At 40.1% G+C, this 18,999-nt stretch overlaps 1 protein-coding gene across 4 annotated transcripts in view; it reads left to right on the plus strand.

Annotated features, from left to right (window-relative positions):
- The window catches only part of PPP1R12A (protein phosphatase 1 regulatory subunit 12A), a 206,193-nt gene that overhangs the window by 155,915 nt on the left and 31,279 nt on the right, over positions 1–18,999 (plus strand). For all 4 annotated transcript variants that reach the window (XM_074941978.1, XM_074941979.1, XM_074941976.1 and 1 more), the window contains 5 exons: positions 7,777–7,867; positions 10,053–10,250; positions 10,448–10,613; positions 11,833–11,951; positions 14,676–14,741. In XM_074941978.1, the coding sequence (XP_074798079.1) occupies positions 7,777–7,867; positions 10,053–10,250; positions 10,448–10,613; positions 11,833–11,951; positions 14,676–14,741 (640 nt within the window). The remainder of the gene's footprint in view (positions 1–7,776; positions 7,868–10,052; positions 10,251–10,447; positions 10,614–11,832; positions 11,952–14,675; positions 14,742–18,999) is intronic.

Genomic DNA, 18,999 nt, shown 5'->3' on the forward strand with positions numbered 1-18,999 from the left:
GTTAGCGTAACTTCGGGCTTGGCTACACTTGCGAGTTACAGCGCAATAAAGGAGCTCCGGACGCACTAGCTCACTACCCGTCCACGCTGGCAAGGCACATAGAGCGCTCTGACTCCGTGGCTACAGCTCTGCTGGTACTCCATCTCAGCGAGTGGAATAACATTTGCTGCTCCCCCTGCTGGAGTGCCGCGGCGTCAGTGTGCACGAAGGTGTTGCATTACTGCGCTCTGATCAGCCTCTGGAAACGTCCCATAATCCCCTTAAGTTCAAGTGGCCACTCTTGTCATTGTTTTTGAATCGCTGCAGGAATGCAGAGATGCCCTTTGAAAGCTCCGTTTCTGACAGCTGGCTGCTTATCTGCTCCGAGACAAAGCAAGCCATTAGTGTGGAATGCTGTGTGAGAGAGAGAGAGGCGAGAGGAAGGGAGGGGGGTCTGCTCTGTCTGAACTTACAAGACAGCATGCTGACATGCTCTCACCCCCCCAAAAACCCAGTCTCTCCCCCCACATACACACAACACACTCCACGCCACCCCCATTTGAAAAGCACATTGCAATCACTTGCATGCTGGGATAGCTGCCCACAATCCACTGCTCCCAATGCCGCTGCAAGTGCCGCAAATGTAGCCACGCCAGTGCACTTGAAGCTGTCAGTGTGGACAGACTGCAGCGGTTTCCCTACTGCGCTCTCCGAAGGCTGGTTTAACTCAAAGCGCTCTACATTACATTGCTCGGGAGATGGCTTCTTCACACCCGTGAGCAACATAAATTATACCGACATAACCTGCAGTGTAGACAAGCCCTAAGTGTTTATTTCAATACGTAATCACATAGTACTTTCTCTCTGGAAAATAAACAGCCTAGGAAAATTCAGAAATCAAGCTCTAAAGTTGCAAATGTAATGTAATTGATGTTTAGCATTCACAAGAGGTGGGAAACTGGCAGGAGAAACCTAGATCCTTCTGGTTTACTGTACCAGAGGATACCACATGGCAGACATGCTAATTTGGTGATCTAAACTTACTTAGGACAATTTTTAATCTGTCTTCCCCACTTTGACATTGGAGGCATCTGCGGGAATGATGTGGCTCACAAGCCATTTTGGTAGTAACCACTACTTTGCATATGTATTTTTCATAAAGTAGCATGGTTGCAGCAGGCAAAGTGTCTGCTACATAAAATTGATAAAAATAAATGCAAGCAATGTAAAAAGAGTGGAAGTATTGCTCCCAGTAAAGAAAACCTTCTATTAGAACAGTTTTAATTTTAAACTGTTACTGTAACCACTGAAAGTATGTTACGGACTGAAAAAAATCAAGGAAATTCAGAGTTAAGGCTGTCACTCTGTCATTCACTCTCACTAGTGTGTCTAGGTATTGCACGTATATTACGTAAGATCACAATATCCACTGTTAGATTTCTGCAAGTGGACTGAATTTCCTTGATTTTTAATTATATTCTGGCCAAAAGGTTTGGTGCAATGTAAAACTGTTTTAAATGAAAGTGTTGATTGTATGTGTAGTGCATAGTTTGCTGAATATTAAAAAAATATATAGTGGCTTAGTCCATATTAATACACACGATGTCTGCAAAATCTTACTTGAAAAGTAAACCCATTCAAAGCTATTCTAGTGCCTAAACAAACAGTGCATTTTGGGTCAAGTTGAAGTTGTGAAAGTGTTCATCTGTAACTAATTTTTTAAAAAGATTGGGAACAAAGTAGGGAAGAGTGGGACAAAAATACTCTCAAAGAAATCTTTTTGCAATTTTAATCTGCCACACATCTTTGCACACAGAATTATAAGCCTCTAAAACGGATTCTAGTGGTATGGGAGCTTTTCCATTATAGGTATATTAGCAGTAACAAATACTAGTATAGTAATTGCAGGCTCTATGGCTTTGTCTAGACTAGAGGTTTATCTACCTGGGAAGTTACACCAGTATAATTATACCAGCGTAGTTCCCTGTCTGAACACTCCTGATCAGGTGTAAGAGTGGCTTTTTTCTGGTTTAGTTAAAACCACATTCAAGGTGATATAAACGAAGGTGCAAAATGATGATGATTTGATTGTGATGTGCAAAGAGATTCAGGTCCAAAAGAATAATATATATGTACGTGGTGCCTTAAAAGAGAAATTTCACAAGGCTAAAAACAGTTGAGCCAGAACAGCTGGGGGATAATTTAAACAAAAAAAGTCAATGATAACTGGCAATTGTTTGAGAACATTTTACAGATGACCAAAAATCCACAATTGTGAAAGAAGGCTACGCTTTTTTAAAAACAAAAACAGCCACAACAGAACACCAACCTGACTTGGAAATGAGGTCTGAAAGAAGATTGTGTGTGAGAGGGAGAGAGAGAGAGAATGGAAGGAAGGAAAAGCTGAGAGCAATTAATGTGACCAGGAAAGTTGGAATTTTAGAAAATAGATAAGGAAACCAAAAGGACACACATCTATGGCTAGCAGAGTTAAGGACAATAGGGAGTTATTTAATTATATTAGGAACAAAAAGAATCCTAACAGTAGAACTTTACTAGATGGAGATGGTAGAATTGTCAGTAATAAAAGTCAGAAGTGTTCAATAGATGTGTTTTTGATCTGTATTTAGGAAAAAGCCAGATGAGGTATTTTATATCATGATGAAATACTTTCCATTCCAACAGTAACTCAGGAAGATCTTAAACAGCAGCTAGCAAAGTTAGATATTTTTAAATCAGCAGGTGCGATGACTTGCTTCCAAGTGTTCTAAAAGAGTTGTCCAGCGAGCTCTGTGGACTGTTAATATTGACTTTCAGTAACTATTGCAACACTGGGGAAGTTCCAGAGGACCAGAAGAAAGCTAATGTTGTACTGATACTATAACAGAGTAAACAGGATAACCTGAGTAATTTAAGCCAGCCAGTCTGACATCTCTTCCGGGCAAAATAATGGACAGCTGATATGGAATTTAATGAATTTGAGGAAGGTTATGTAATTAATGCCTGTCTGCTTGGGTTTGTGGAAATATACCTTGTCAAACTTCATATCTCTTTTTTTATGAGAATATAAATTTGGTTGATATAGAACACTTAGACTTCTCTTGGGCATTTTACTTGGAACCGCATGACGTTTTGATTTAAGAAATTAGAAAGATGCAAAATCAACATGGCGCATATTAAATGAATTAAAAATAGGCTAACTGTTAGGTCTCAAAATATAATTAGAAAAGGGGAATCAAATGGTGTGTTTCTAGAGGGATTCCACAGGGATCTGTTCATAGCCCAACGCTATTTAACATTTTCATCAATAAAACGTAATATAACTGATAACGTTTTCAGATGACACACAGATTGGGGAAGTGGCAAATAATGAAGAGGACAGGTCACTGATACAGAGGTATCTGGATTGCTTGGTAAGCTGGGCATAGGCAAACAAGATGCATTTCAGTAAAGTCATACATCTAAGAATAAAGAGTGTAGGCCATACTTACAGGATGGAGTACTGGGGAAGTGTCTTGGGAAGTAGTGACTGAAAAAGACTTTGAGGGTCCTGGTGGGTAATCCAATGAACATTAGCACTCGTGCATTGCTAACATGGGGCTTGTCTACAATTGAAATGCTAGAGAGGCACAACTGTAGCTGCGCCACTCTAGCAGTTCAGCGTAGACACTACCTATGCTTATGGGAAGGCTTTTTCTGTTGGCATAGGCAGTCCACCTTCCCATGAGACAGTATGTGGGTCGATGAAAGAATTCGTCCATCGACCTAGCACTGTCTACACAGAGGCTTAGGTTGGCTTAACCATGTTGCTCAAGGTTGTGGATTTTTCACACCCCAGAGCAATGTTGCTGGGTCAATCTAATTTTCTAGTGTAAACCAGTCCACAATTTGAAACACTACTTAGCATCTAGAGTAGAAGCAGTTTAACACCTTTAAAATCTTGTTAACTCATTTGTCTAACCAGAGGGAAGCCCAGAGTAGAGCATGGCAGCTAACACAATTTTTAAGGTGATAAAACACATGTACACTTGCTTGTGTGTTTGTGTGTGTTAAAAATGTTAACTAACACATGTTAAAATCCTAGTGTAGACATGGCAGTTTGTGTTTTAGCATGCGTTAGCCAGCCAAGGTAAACCCTAGGAGTCAGCATTTCTCAAGGGACTTTTCATGCGGCCACAGCTTCCTGGGTGGTGATGGGGGGGCTGGGTGGCAAAGAAGTGGCCCCACCCCCAGGGCTGCCAGCAGGGGTGGGGCCCTGTCCCCCTCTGGAGCCACAAACGCTAGAGGAGCAGGCAGGTGGTGGGGTGTGGGCTTCAGACCTGGGGGTATGGGTGGCAGGCTCCAGCTGTGTGGCGGCAGCTCCATCCTCTGGCCATGGGCTTTGAGCCCTGACCCCTGCCCTGGTCCCAGGCTCACCCCCCACCCGTTGCCTCCTCTGGCTTTGAGCTCCGGCAGTGAGCTCTGACTCCCAGCCACAAGGTTTCGTACTCCACCCATGGGGCCACGCAATCCAGTTCTGGCCCTCAGCCATGCAGCAGTGACTGATGGCCCCAAGCTCACCACCCCCCACATTACCGCTGGCCTCCACTGCGTCGTCCGTCCCCAGACTCATCCTCCCATCACCCCTGGCCCCGAGCTACCTCCCTACCCACCACCTCATCCAGGGCTTAATTTGTCCTGGCTTGCCAGTGACTTTGTCTGTTGTGAAAAGTGATATTTGTATGTTTTATATCACTTTTCACTGCCTTCCTGCTAGCTAGAGAGTCGGCTGCTGTGAAAAGTTTTATATTAACAAAATACAAATATCACTTTTCACAGAAAGAGACTTACTAGCTAGCAAGACTTTAAAAAAGCAACCGAAAAAAGCAAAAGAAACCAGCACGAAGGGACAAGAACATGCAAAGCACGTTCTTTTTTTCTATTCTGTTTAGGTCCAGTAAAGAACAGAGAAAACTGTACATTATTTTTATTATTGAGTCTGTGAAAAAACCTTCCATAAATAAATTATAGTGATTTGGACATGTATATGTGCATATTTATTTGTTTTTCCTAAAGTTAATTGAGTATTTTAGGAAAAATTGTCAGAGCGGCCACCAAAAAATTGCTTGTGAGAACCCCTGCTTAGGTTCCTTGTAGGTTCTACAGTTTACCCCTACCAGTCAACATGTTAAAATAGATGCTTCCCTTCTACATTAGGATTTTATCATGTTTGTTACCGAATAAGATAAAAATGTATGGTTTTCCTGATGAAGGCAAGGTCTAGGTGGTAAGTGGTATTTCCAAACACATTAGCTAGCCCAGTTTAAAAAAACAAAAAACAAAAACACACACCTTTTTTCCTAATCTAAACTAGCCCTTGCTATCTAGGAAAAGAGAAGAGCTACCAAAAATACTACATGGTGAGAGGAGGATGGGAAATGAACATTCTTATGAATTGTATTTTATAGATGTTACATAGCAGGACAAAGGGCACTTGTAGAAATAGCTATATTTGTATCTATTAGGGCAAATTTGTCTTTTCATTTTTAATCTGTCTGTTGTTAAAGGAGAGGTAGAACATGGGTGATAATCCAATATTAGTTTGTGCAATTATTTCTTTATTTTTTTTAAAAGATAGTATTTTCAAATTGACAGTCATCTCATTAATTTAAAGAGCTGTTTTTAATGATGGTTCTAGTGAGTGATCTCCCAAAAGTAAAGGAGTGTTTCCAACATTAACAAATATGTTCTCTACAAAAAAGCTAATAAAACATAACCAACCGTTTTGTATACAGCATCAGAAAATGTGGTGATCGCTAAGTCGCTATTGTGAAAGATGGATAAACTGGCCAGTTTTGGGACCCAGAATGGTTCAAGGCTGCACAGTTTGTTGTCCTCAGACTTGGAATGCAAGAGAGATAATTTGTAAATAGAACTTGTTTCGAGGCCTTAATTTTTGGCTGGTTTTCAGCTTTTTTTTACCAACTTTGTTACTCTAAAGATGCTAAAATATACTTAATACTTTTAAATAACTATCGGTATTACACAGCAAAGAACTGATTTTGAATAGGTCTAGCACTGATTTATTATCCTGTAATAGAAAATCAGCAGTTCCATTAAGAATCTTCATGTATCATTATAGATTTATAGATAATTCAGTAAGGGGCAAATCCTGTGTCCACAGCTGAGGCAGCCTCACTTGTAGTTGAACCGATGCTGTTCCGCTGCACAAAGGAGGTAGAAAGATGCTTGTGGGAGAGGGGGATGAAGGGAGCATAAACCTTGTGCCCAGCTGATCCATGTGTCAGTACATAGCTCAGCATGAGGACCCAGAAGGTTCAGGGAGGAAAAGGCTTCACACATTTTGGTACCTCCCCTGTGCTGTGACTGTGGAGGCTTTGGCCAGCCCCTACCACAAGTGAGAGCAGCTTTGAGGGCTAGATTAATTTGTGTTGAGCTGCCTGGACTAGTTTGTGCTGAACAGCCAACAGACTCTGTGGTGGGCTATTAAAGCAGCTGGAATAGCAGGGTTGTGAGAGCACCCAGGCAAGCCATCTGCCCCAGGGGTGATGGAAGCGGCCAAGGGTTGGCGTAGTGCACTCCTGCAGAGAAGTCTCCCTGTACATAGGAGATATTCTTTTGGGGCCCTCGTGATGGCTTTAGAACTCTTTTATACAATCAAAGCTAGTGTAAAGGAGCAGTGGAGTATCCATAAATTGGGTCCCCCCTATGTGCAGGGGTCCCTGTATGGTAATGCACACTGGGCTGTACCATGTACAGGCTAAGGGAAAGGAAGGGGTGGGATTTGAGGATCTGCTTCTTTAGATTGTCCTGTCCTCCTTTGCAGGGCATGAAAGCCACATAAGAGCCTGGTCACACAGACACATTGTACACTGGGCTCAAGATTTGCCCTTTAAATCTGAGAGAGTTGAAGCCTCAAAAGCAGAAATTCATTGAATGGCTTTAGGATTGAGCACTCAAATTTACATGTGAAACAGAATCTCTCATGAAAATAATCCAGAAAACTTTGTTCTCTTTTCCCCCAGAGTTAGAGAGGAGTGCTAGTTTTAGATCTTGTGTTTTGTAAGACTACTTGGGAGTTTTAACTGTCATGGATTTTTGGGAGGTTGATTAGTCATGAGGCCAAGTGTTAGCTTTTAATGTTTTGTTTTGCTTGGCAACATGGCTAAAAGTCTATTACTTAGAGGCCATTGTTCTAGATGTTTGTATGATTTTTGCTTTTATAAAATGACTACAAACCTGTAATACTGGAAAAAATGAGCAGTCACTTTGCATTTTTAATACTCTGAGACAATAGATGGCATAGTAGGGCTTTCCTGTAATAGCCATATTCTTTAAGTTAGACATATAAAATTCATGTTAAAGCTTCATAGCCATTCATATATACCTACACACTATATATCTGAGATACTCCACCTTTTTAGCAGACTGGTAGAGCACCAAAATAGTTTAAGTGGTATTGAGAGAAAAGGCCAAAATGAGTTTATTGTAAATAAGAAAATTGACTGGTAAGGATATTGTCTAGATCAGTAGTGCATTCTGGTAATATGATTCTGATATAATACTTAAAGATTAACTGCTATAAATATGCTAAAATTTATTCAAAATACAAGTTCTGTATTTCTTGCATTTTCAAAGACAGATTTATGTATCTAGTTACATTATGTAGAATTTAGTTTTGAGTTTTCTTATAATTGCATTGATTTTCAATCATAAAATGTTGCAAATGTTCATTTCTTTAATCATTTAATGCAAAAATTAGTGGTTATTAAATATTATTTTAATTTTACTCTTTAGATCATACCTCACTCCTGTTCGGGATGAAGAGTCTGAGTCCCAAAGAAAAGCTAGATCCAGGCAAGCAAGACAGTCCAGAAGATCCACACAGGTACAGTGTTTTTTGTTTTTTTCATTTATAAACACATAAATTGGTGCCAAACTCTGCAATAACCTCATAATTTTTACAGTAAAACGTCAAATACAATGACGGTTCTCACCAGTGTAAACTCAGTACATACCAGCAGATAAAATAATCCACGCTACAAACAACAACACCTCTCCAAATTTAAAACCTCTTCCTCTCAAAATGTTTGGGAGAAAAGATGGGCCTTCCAGTGTTCCTTTAAGGTTAACAGATCCATACTGGAGCGAAGAAAGCAGAGGTTCCAGCACAGAGTGTCTTCCGGAAAACCTCTTCCTGTTGTATAGCAAGGTGGCTCCAGTTGAATGTCTTCATTGATTTCAGCTGTGACAATATGACGTGCCTGGGTAATTGGGTCCCAAGCTATTTAGACCTTTAAAACCAACACTTTGAATTCCACAAGCAAACTTACTGGTAGCCATTACATTGTCTGAAACACCATGCAATGTGCTCCAGGCTTGAAACTATTTGAGAAGCAGGCTTGGCATATTATATTTGCTTCTGTTCCTGAATGGTCCCTTGATTGAGGTGACAGACCTGGACCTGCGTGGTCCACATCAAAGAGAAAAGTTCAAGCTAGTCTCCCTAGATGTAGATTGGGGGGGAGGGGGAATGTGTGGAGTGCTCTTTGAACATCTAGGACTAACCCAAGATCTAAGAATACTCTGAAGTTTTGTGTATGACTTTTACAAATAATAGTTGTACACTGATTTCAGGCACTGATAAAATATTTCAGCTATTTCTCCCAAGCCAACAACAAACAGTATCCTCATCTTATCTGGATTGAGTGGTAGCCAGTTATAACTCCTCTAATCCCTAAAAATCATATAGCCCCTAGTATACGTGTTCCAATGCACTAGCCCATACCAAATGTGAAATAGAGACAGATCTGGGAGTCCTCAGTATATTGAATATGTTGCAGTCCACATCCTCTCGCTAACTCTCCGGTATCCTCAAATACACATAAAACACAGAGGAAGACAAAATAGACAGCTCTGGTATCCCCCACATGAATGTCCTAAAGGCAGAGGAGCAATTGTTCACAATTATCTGAGTCCACTCAAAAAGATAGTAGCAGAAACACCAAAAAGTGATTCCAACCACCCCTGTTAGAATCTGCTGACAGATTGAAATGATTCAGCAAGGTTGCTTTAACTTATCTTAATCCATGGCTAGGAAGAAATAATCAAATAATCATTGCACTTTCTAATCTAAAACCAAACCTATCATCAGATTGACTAACGTCAAGAGAATTTGTAAATTGAAGAAACTATCAGAGCTACCCTACCACAAGCCTGTCCATGCCCTTCCCTGGAAAAAAAAAGATTGACAGCAAGATCTTTTTCAAGAGTTGGCTTCATGAAAAGAGGCCACACAACAGTTTCTTTAAGAACAGCTGACACAATGACTTCCGTAGGCAAATGTTGCCAGTCTCCACCAATGCTGGACACAATAGGTCCAGCTCACATATGCTAGTCCTTAGTCCCACCTTGCAGATGGCATCAGAATTTCAGTAAGTCACACTGGCGGAAACTCTGAAAGAGAAGACCTGGCATTTTCTTGAGATGTTCTTTTTCCATAGCAGTAGACAGCTTACTCTGGCTCAGATAATTTTATCTTCAAAGTAACATGAGAATTCTTAAGGATAAATTTCAGCCTTTTCAGGTAAGCAGAAACCACTGTGAGGAAATGTAAGGGTATTAAGTGCTGCAGGCATGATTTTTTCAGATGTGCTGAGGACCCACAACTCCAGTTGTAGTGGAATGTCTGAAGGCTCAACGCCTCTTAAATTCAGCAGTCAAAGACAATGAATACTACTGTATTTTCATAAATATTCTCTCTAAAATATTAATAGTGCTTATAATATAGTGGGAAAGATCTAGGGTGGAATTTTCAAAAGTGGCTACATGATTTAGGAGTGTAATGTCCCATTGAAAATCATATCACAGAAGCAGACATTGTTTATCTGCATTTTAGCAGGCACATGCTGAGGGTACAGAATGAAGAGTAAGTTTTGTTAATTGCAAAATGCAAGAAAAACACTCCAGAGTTAAAAACTTTAAATCTATTTTAGGAGTTTATAGACTGGCCATCAATAACAGTAAAAACTGTAGGTGAAATGTTGCTTTTTGCTTCTGTTTTTTCCCCACAGGGTGTAACACTGACTGATCTTCAAGAAGCTGAAAAAACTATAGGAAGAAGTCGTCCTACACGAACCAGAGAACAAGAGAATGAAGAAAAGGAGAAGGAGGAGAAGGAAAAACAAGACAAAGAAAAACAGGAGGACAAGAAGGAATCAGAAACTAAAGAGGATGACTTTAAACAAAGATATTCCAGAACTCTTGAGGAGGTATCTCATACTCTTCCTTTTAAGTGGTGTAATTGGAATAAAGTGGTATAAATCTTAATTTTTGTTTGGTGGTGCTAAGATTATAATAGACTTAAGTTTTCTTTACTTATTTAAATGTCTTATGTTAATATCCTTTATTTTTATCTGTGTCCTTTTAATCTTTGGAAATTAATATTTACTTTTTCTCTGCTGAACAGCCCTATCATCGCTATAGGCCAGTTTCAACTCCAACTACTTCATCATCCTCTTCGCTTTCCACCTCCACTAGTTCTCTTTCTACTTCAAGTCAACTAAACAGACCAAACAGCCTTATAGGTATAACTTCTGTTTATCCCAGAAGTGGAACAAAAGAAAATGAGAGAGGTAGGACTATATGTTTTGACTTTTTTCTTTCCTTATTTATTAGAGGCTCTTTTGTCTCTATGGAGGGTCTTAAACTGCATGTGTTATGAGGTAAGGGATTTCTTAAGGCCACTTTAAGAGTCGCTGCCTCCCTAGGATAATTATCTTCTGAAGCAACCATCTTCAAGTGGTGCCTCCCAATATATAATACTTTATTTCCCTCTATCGTGAAGTGATCCTGAATTTGGGTCAGATTTCCATAATACTATGTTGCAATTCTATAAGTTTGGTGAGAGGAAAAGAGTGCTGTTCAAGGAAGCCAAAATCAAAGCAAAGGGGTGCTTTCACCTTGCATGTTTTATTTCTTTTTTTTCTATCTCATCCTTGGTTCACCTTTTAACAGATTCATTTTAAAACCGTGAAGACTGGACGCACTGAAATAAATAAGTTAGGGTAGTGATTACTACAGTACCTGCTGGCTGTGTTTGATTTGTTGTATTAATAGAAGGGTAAACAAATAGTTAAAAATACATTAGAGGAAGTAAATGTTTTGTTTGTGCAACCGTGAATAATACTTATTTTTGTACAAGTTATTGAAAGCATGTGAGAGGTAAAAAATCAGAACTCAAAAGTGAGAGAGTTTGTCAGTAAGGCCCATGCTGAACTCAAACTACATTTCCATTAAGGAAGAAGGAAACCCTTAGCACAATCTTAATGAAATCCAGGAAATTTCAGTACATTGTCCTAAAAGAGATGTATATATTTTTTGGGTAAAGAAAGCTTAAATGAACGTAAGTCAATTGCACAGAATTCTTGATGCTATAACTAAAGAAATATTTATGTGAGGAAGTGTAGCCTGGTGTTCTTTTATGCTTGTTTCTCTTGAGTCAGATGCCCCCATAATAAAGTAGACAGAAGTTTTAAAGCTTGAATCTTAGAACCAACCTCTAGATTGTTGTCAGAAGTATTACTATTATATTGAAATATTTTGGTTAGGTGACTGAGGTAGAATGTTACAGAAAGCAATTGGGAAATACAAAAATACTTGCCAGACCACTTTAAATGGTGTTTACAATAATATTTCACAACTGTGTTCTGAGCAGGTGTGTGTTACCACATAATTTATAAAACTGGCTACTGAGCTTCTTGTTCCAGCACCTCTAAGATTACCATGTAAGTTGTATATTACAGAAGATCACATGATTTCTGTGTCATATTTTTAAAATGTTATTCTTAACAGAAGGCCGGAAAAAAGAAGAAGAAAAGGAAGAAGATAAATCACAGTCAAAATCAATAAGAGAAAGACGGCGACCAAGAGAAAAACGAAGATCTACAGGAGTTTCCTTTTGGACTCAAGATGTGAGAAACTGATAAAACAACTAAACATACGTCTATTTCACAACATTTAGAATTTATATAAAATTATCACATTAAAATAATAGGAAATAGCTTAAAGTTTTATCAGCATTTCTCAAACTGGGGTCCGCAGATTCCCAGGTACTCTAGGGAGTCCATGGGCCCTGCTGATCAACTCCTCTCCCTCCCTCCCTCAACTGTTCCCCTCCCTCCCAGCGCCTCCTTCACACCGGGGAACAGCTGTTCAGCAGTGTGCAGTAGGCGCTGGGAGGAGCAGGGATGGGAAATGCTTTGGGGAGGGGGCGGGAAGAGGAGGGGCAGGGGTTGACCGGGAACAAGAAGAGGTGGGGCGAGGGTGGGGCCTTGGGGGGAAGGGTGGAGTGGGGGCAGGGCCTTGGGGCTGAGCGGCGATCTTGGGGGTCTGTGAAAAATTTTAAATAAAAACGGGGGTTGCCAAAGTTTGAGAACCACTGAGTTATATGATTTAATATGCTTCTTTCTGGAAAACCCAGGAAATAAAACATCATGAGATGGATTCAACTATGCCCATACTAGTGGGTGCTTCCAAAAATAGTTGCAATCTTGCTTGTAACATGTTTTTCTCTATATAAAATGTGTTAGCATGTTGGAGTAGCATGGATTGTTGAGGTCTGTGTTGTCTGGGATTTCTTCCCAAGCCATTTAGATTAGTAATACATAGAATGAGATGACCAATACATAGGACATTATTCCTTATAGAATGAGATGACCACTGTATAGGTCATCATGCCTTTTGCATAAGTGTGGCCACAGCAGTTGTTAAACCCATAGGTCTATCATGCTTGAAATGACTTTTGCTGATGTACTCAGATATAGTTGTTCTGTATAGGTCTACAAGCTAATGGAGCCCACTTGTAGAGTGCAAGTAAACAATGAAAGCAGCAGTATCTTGGGTTCAGATTTAAACGCATCTAAATTGGGGTGTATTGATCATTCCTTTAGAAAACACCTTATTTTGAAGGGATGCCATTTCCACGCAGTACGCATATCAAATTATAATAATGAAAAAGAATTCTAAAACATGTAGATGATCATAATGCAATAGGGACAAACCAGAACAGCTTTTATAAACCAAAATCATTCATCTTCAATCTACTAGAATTCTTTGAGCAAATAGTAGATTAAAGAAAACCAGTTGACATAACACATTTGTACTTTTTTGAAGCCTTTGACAAAGTCTGTCTGTCACGAGGCATTTAAGAAAACTAAGTCATAGTATAAGAGGTAAAGTATTGACATAATTTAGAAACTGGCTCAGAAACGAAGTGTTGGAATAAATGGTCGATATTCAACATGTCAAAAGATTAACATAAAGTTCTCCTAGGAATCTGGGTAGGATCAATAGGTAAACAAATAATTACTATCACTTACTCTATTTGTACAGTGTCTAGCACAATGAGTTGAGGCACCAAGTGTTACTGTAATACAAATAATAATAATAATAATAATATGCCTTTTGGATTGCATACATGGCATGGGTTTTGAGAATGAGAGAAAAGAAATTGAGGATAAAATTCAGAAGAGCCTGATAGGCCCATTCTCTCCTGGATTTCCAGCCTTGATTTCAAAAAAAGGCCCCTCACTCCTCTGAAGAAGCTTGTAGAACTGGTATATAAAACAAATACCTTCCTTGTCCAGTCTATTAAGATAGTCCAGAGAAGAGAGCCCTGACCTCAGCCACTGTCCCAAAGTTGTTTGTGATGTTTTTAAAACTCTTCTGATCTAGAAAGTATTCTAATTTTAGAATACTTACACCATAAAAATAATAAAGTTCACAATCCTTCAAGTGCAGTTGAACAAGTGTCTAGTGGGCAAGAATAGATATCTTTTTATATCCAGCTCTTTTGCTGCCAGATAATATTAATGGGGGTAGTTTCACAGTTGAGAAACATAAGCAAAGGTGATCAATTTAGAACAAAATTCCCTCCCTCTTCTTAATCTACAAACTTAATTTGTGAGAAGTAGATCCGTTATCCTGTGCTCTGCAAATTGCTGTGTATTTATAATTGAAAGTAATTAAGAAAAGTCAATTCTGATCAAATTAACAAGAAGGCCTATACTCCCAATGGTTTCTAAAAATAAGGGTTTAAATGTGTCTCTTGTAAAAGCAAGTGTTTCCTTATGCCAACTATATAATCCCACTTTCTTCCATTATATATCAGTCTAGTACTGAAAACATCTACTTGTTCAATGTTTCTGCCATTTTGTTTTGTTAAACAGAACAAAGCCATCTAGGAATGTTATGGGGTACTTTTGGAGAAATTCTTGTCCTTTTGTGTTTGCTTCTGTTGCTTTTATACAACACATAAACTACAGTTCAAATAGATTTAATTCAAATAAACTCTGGGCAAGTCTACCCTACTGAGCTACATTGGCATAGCTGTACTGATGCAGCTGCACCATTGTAGTACATCTGGGGAAGACATTGCATGCTGACAGGAGAGTGCTCTCCCATTGGCATAATTACTCCACCTCCTGCCGACATAGCGCTGGTGTGGACAGTGCTTAGGTTGCTGTAATGTGTTGCTCAGAGGGGTGTCTTGTTCACCCCTTTGAGCAATGTAAGTTATAAGCAGTAATGTAGATCAGCCCTCTGTCTTTAATGTTGACCTTAGAAATATAAAATGTTTAAAAACTCTCAATAGCATTTCAAAAGTTTACTATTTTTATTACTACTATTTTCTCCAGAGTGATGAAAATGAACAGGAACACCAGTCTGATTCAGAAGAAGGAACAAATAAGAAAGAAACTCAGGTAATAGTTGGGTATTTTTAATTCAATTGTGATCTCTTAAGACAGATTTTGTTTTAATTTTCTTTCATTGCAGTTAGATTCGGTTATAAGAACACATCTGGTGGGGTATCTGTTGAATCATGTCTTGTTATGTTTCAGTACCAGTTCCTTTGCAGTTTTTTGTGTGAAAGATGTCTTCTAGCCTATAAATGAACTACAGGCTTTAATGATAGTTTTTAATATATTTTAATAGTGGTTGTTTGCTGCGTATTACCTTCCCCTTTCTTACATTTTAGGTAAAGGTAAGTTGAATTTGTTGTAAATGTTGATGATATTTCTAACTGATGCTTAGGCCAGTAGTTGAGGGAGTTCTTAGTTCTCCTTTGAGTGCTTGCTTGTGTCCATTCCATGTTAAGGGTGTGTGGTTGCCACATGCACCGGTGCCGGAAGTTTTTCCCTCAGCAATATCCGTAGTGGACTGGCTCTGGCGCCCTCTGGAGTGGCGCCCTCATGGCGTGGTATAAGGGGCGCCGCCGGCTCCCCGCACCCTCAGTTCTTTCTTGCCACCAGTGACGGTTCTGGAATGTCTGCTGCTTCGGCTAGCATTGATTCCTTCTCTGTTCTTGCGAATTTTGAAATCCTGTAAAATAGTTCTTCATAGTAGTTTTCTTAGTTCTCAAACTCTTTGTTAGTCCCGAGTAGCTTTAAGCCCTGCGATTGCTGCAGATGGCCTATGCCTGTCAGCAACCCACATACCAGCTGCTTAAGGTGCTTAGGAGAGGGGCACATAAGTGAAAAGTGCCGTATCTGCAAGTCCTTCAAACCTAGGATGAGGAAGGAGCATGATATCCATTTGAAAGCGCTCCTAATGGAGTCGGCATTCACTCCAGCACTGGAGCAGTGGTCCGACTCCACACCGTGGCATCCGTGCACAGTACTCCCCTGGTGCCGTCCACAAGCCCCTTCAGTCCCTGCACTGAGGGCACCAATCGAGGGACTCGAAGCTTACCTCCTTGATAGATTGGTGCAGACCCTTTGAGGCACGTGCCACCGGGCAAGAACTCCTGGATCGGCCCAGACCATCGTCAAGGGCCCAGGCCCAGGACCAATCGGGCACCAGAGACCGCCAGTCGCCGGGCCCTCATCGCCAGTCTTCAAAAAGGAGGTCTCCCTTCTCAGGACAATCCTCCCAGCAACCGGCTCAAAGTAGCTCCCGGTCCAGTTGGATGTCCAGTTGGATGATTAATATTGGAAAAACTGATGTTTTTCTCACTTCTGCATACCCAAACCACCAGTCCCAATAACCCATACAGGTTATGAGGCAAATAAAAATTCATAACATGTTTTTGAAAATATTTAAATACAGTTTGAAATAATTTGATTTTGCTGCTTATTTTACATATTGGTCAGAAAATAAAAATCATTTGAGATAATGAAGTTCTCTGTTACTCCCTTAAGTGGTGCTGCTGATGCTTTCATTGCCTAGTGAAGTTACAAGCCAGAGATAGAAGATGGCAATTATAAAGTTCTGACAGCCTTGGCGGTAACTCAAGAATTTAAACTGAAGGGAAGAGGTCAAGAACAAGTCTTGCAGATGCTACAAAGAAAGTTGAAATAGACTTTAGACAGAATGGTTTCTGGCATGAACTCTGGAAGGAACCTGACAAATGAGTTAAATATTTTTCAACATCAGAGGTCTTTGAAAAGTTGTTTATAATAAGTCCTCAGTCTACGCTTTGATGTTCCCTGTACAGAACTGCATTTTCACTAGTTAGCTGATCATTCATCCCTATTTTTTTTAAAGAAAAAAAGACAAACAGCAACAGTTTATAACTTGAAGGTCATCATAATATAATTTTACTTCAACTCTTCTGTGCCAGGAGCAAGGATTTCCCAATATAGCACATAAATTCAAAATACCTTGCTACTTATAGGAAATCTGTGCTCTCACAAGGAAGATAAACTTAGACCCACACAAGAAATAAAGATAAATTGCTGAGTAAACTGGAAAAAAAACCAACCAAAAAACCCTTGTCTGCAAATGGTTCTACAATACCTCCGTCTAAAATATTAAAGGTCTTTCTTTGAAGCCCTATATTTAATTACAGTATACCAGTACTGTTCACTGCTCTCTATGCTCATTTTCTGAATTGGTATCCCTTTGTAGTCTCAATTTCAAGAGGAATTGTATTCCAGACCAAGGCATTCCATCGATGTAGCATTGTGCGAGAGAAATGCTACAGGTTGATTACCAGTAACTTCTATTATTCTAAGTGTCAGGTTCTAGAAACCCTTATCTTAAATTGGTTTGAATGCTGAGTAGGGACAGAGAGGGGGGTTAGGAAGCAGTGCTGCCTGTAAGCCAGGACTCACTGAAAATAAGCACATCCATTTTCTGCACTGGTGAATCAGATCTGTTTTTTGTGAATACAAGCCAAGGAAAGACTGAAAAATTTTGTCCAAATTGATCATTTGTCATATCACTAGTAATGAAATCTTTTCAGAACTAGGATGGATTTCAAGGAGGAAGGTGACAAAATAATGTAACTAGTAGAAGTTACTTCAGTAGTTAAGTTGTCATAAACACTGATTTTTATAATGTGAATTCCAGAGCAATATCACTGAACAGTTCACACTGTTGCCGCCAGACATGCCTGAATGACATGGTTTATTGCTGGTTTGCTGTAGGGGAGGTATTTACTTTAGCGATGTGTTGTTTTATTGTGCTCAGGTAGTCTTCAGCAATTAGTCTGTTCTGTATCTTTTTACTAATTAGAATGTACTTCAGAATTTAATTTGGTCTTGTAAATTGCAATCCATGATGTATTTTGGATATTATTTTGGGATAGCTATTTGGCCTTTTAGCAAAAATAATGCTCAAAAATTGGAATGTTAGAACCTGATTTGCTAGAACTGGAATGTTGGCCAGGACACTTGACAAAGATTAAAGCCCTCACGGAACTGCCAACTCTCATGATAATATTGCAAGTCTGATGTTAGGTGTTATTTTAAAAGTTTTCATTTCACAAACTGTTGCCACTCTTTCATTACTTTCAATAGCGTTTAAGCCAGGTTGCCCTCATTAAGATTACCAGTGTTTCCCTAAGCTTTTGCACATAGAAATGAGGCTACTGTTATCTCAGTTGACAAGCCTTCCTTCTCATTATGCATGGCACAGGAAGGAGACTGTGAGGGAACAGGAGATATAAGGATGGTGGTGGTGGGAATAATTAAGAGGGATCGAGGGAATGCTGGAGGACAGACTGAGAGAAAGGGTAACAGGAACAAAGTAATATTGGAGGGCGGGCATTGATTATGTGAGGGGCAGACGTCAATGTGGAGGACAGAAGATGGCAAGAGCAGGCATGAAGAATGGGAGAGTGGTGAAAGCTTTGATGAGAGGGAGATATGGAAGACAGATAGAGAAGGAAGGAAAGACAGATCTCCCACCTAGGTTATGAGAGAGGCTAACATTTTGTCATGGAATCCTGCTTCAGCTTCAGGGTGGTGGGGCAGAATTTGTTAGCTGGCGGGGGAGGTGGCCCAGAGCTCCTGGGCAGTGGGGACACCCCCATAGCTCCTAGTTGGTGCAGGCAGACCCCATGGCTCCAAGATGCTCCTGGCAGCAGTGGGGACTCCGTGCTCTCAGCCACCATGGGTGTGAGGAACCCTGGAGCCCCTAGCAGCAGTGGATGCTGGACCCTCCTCCCTCCCCATTTTGTCATAGTTATTTTTAATAAAAGTCAGGGACAGATCAGGGGCTTTCTGTGAATTTTTGGTTCTTGCCAGTTACCTGTCTGTGACATTTGATAAAAATAACCGTGACAAAATCTTAGCCTTAATTGTGAGGGAATGACAGATTGATCACCACCCAGCAGTCCGAGGGAGGCTTCCCTTTCTGTTTTTGCCTTTTCACGTGCAAATTGGATATAAGGGTATTCATAGACTTTAAAGTCAGAAGGAACCATCATGATCATCTTCTGACCTCCTCCACGTTTCAGGCCACAGAACCGTACCCACTCCTCAAATAGACCCCTAACCTCTGGCTGAGTTACTGAAGTCTTCAAACAATGGCTTAAAGACTCCAAGTTACAGAGAATCCACCATTTACAGTTCAAACCTGCAAGTGACCTGTGCCCCATGCGGCAGAGGAAACTGAAAAACCCCCAGGGTCTCAGCCAATCTGACTTGGGGGAAAATTCCTTCCCATCCCCCAATATGATGATCAGTTAGACCCTGAGCATGTGGGGCAAGACCCACCAGCTGGACACCTGGGAAA

The sequence above is a fragment of the Natator depressus genome, chromosome 1, assembly GCF_965152275.1.
Source record: "Natator depressus isolate rNatDep1 chromosome 1, rNatDep2.hap1, whole genome shotgun sequence".
NCBI lineage: Eukaryota > Metazoa > Chordata > Testudines > Cheloniidae > Natator > Natator depressus.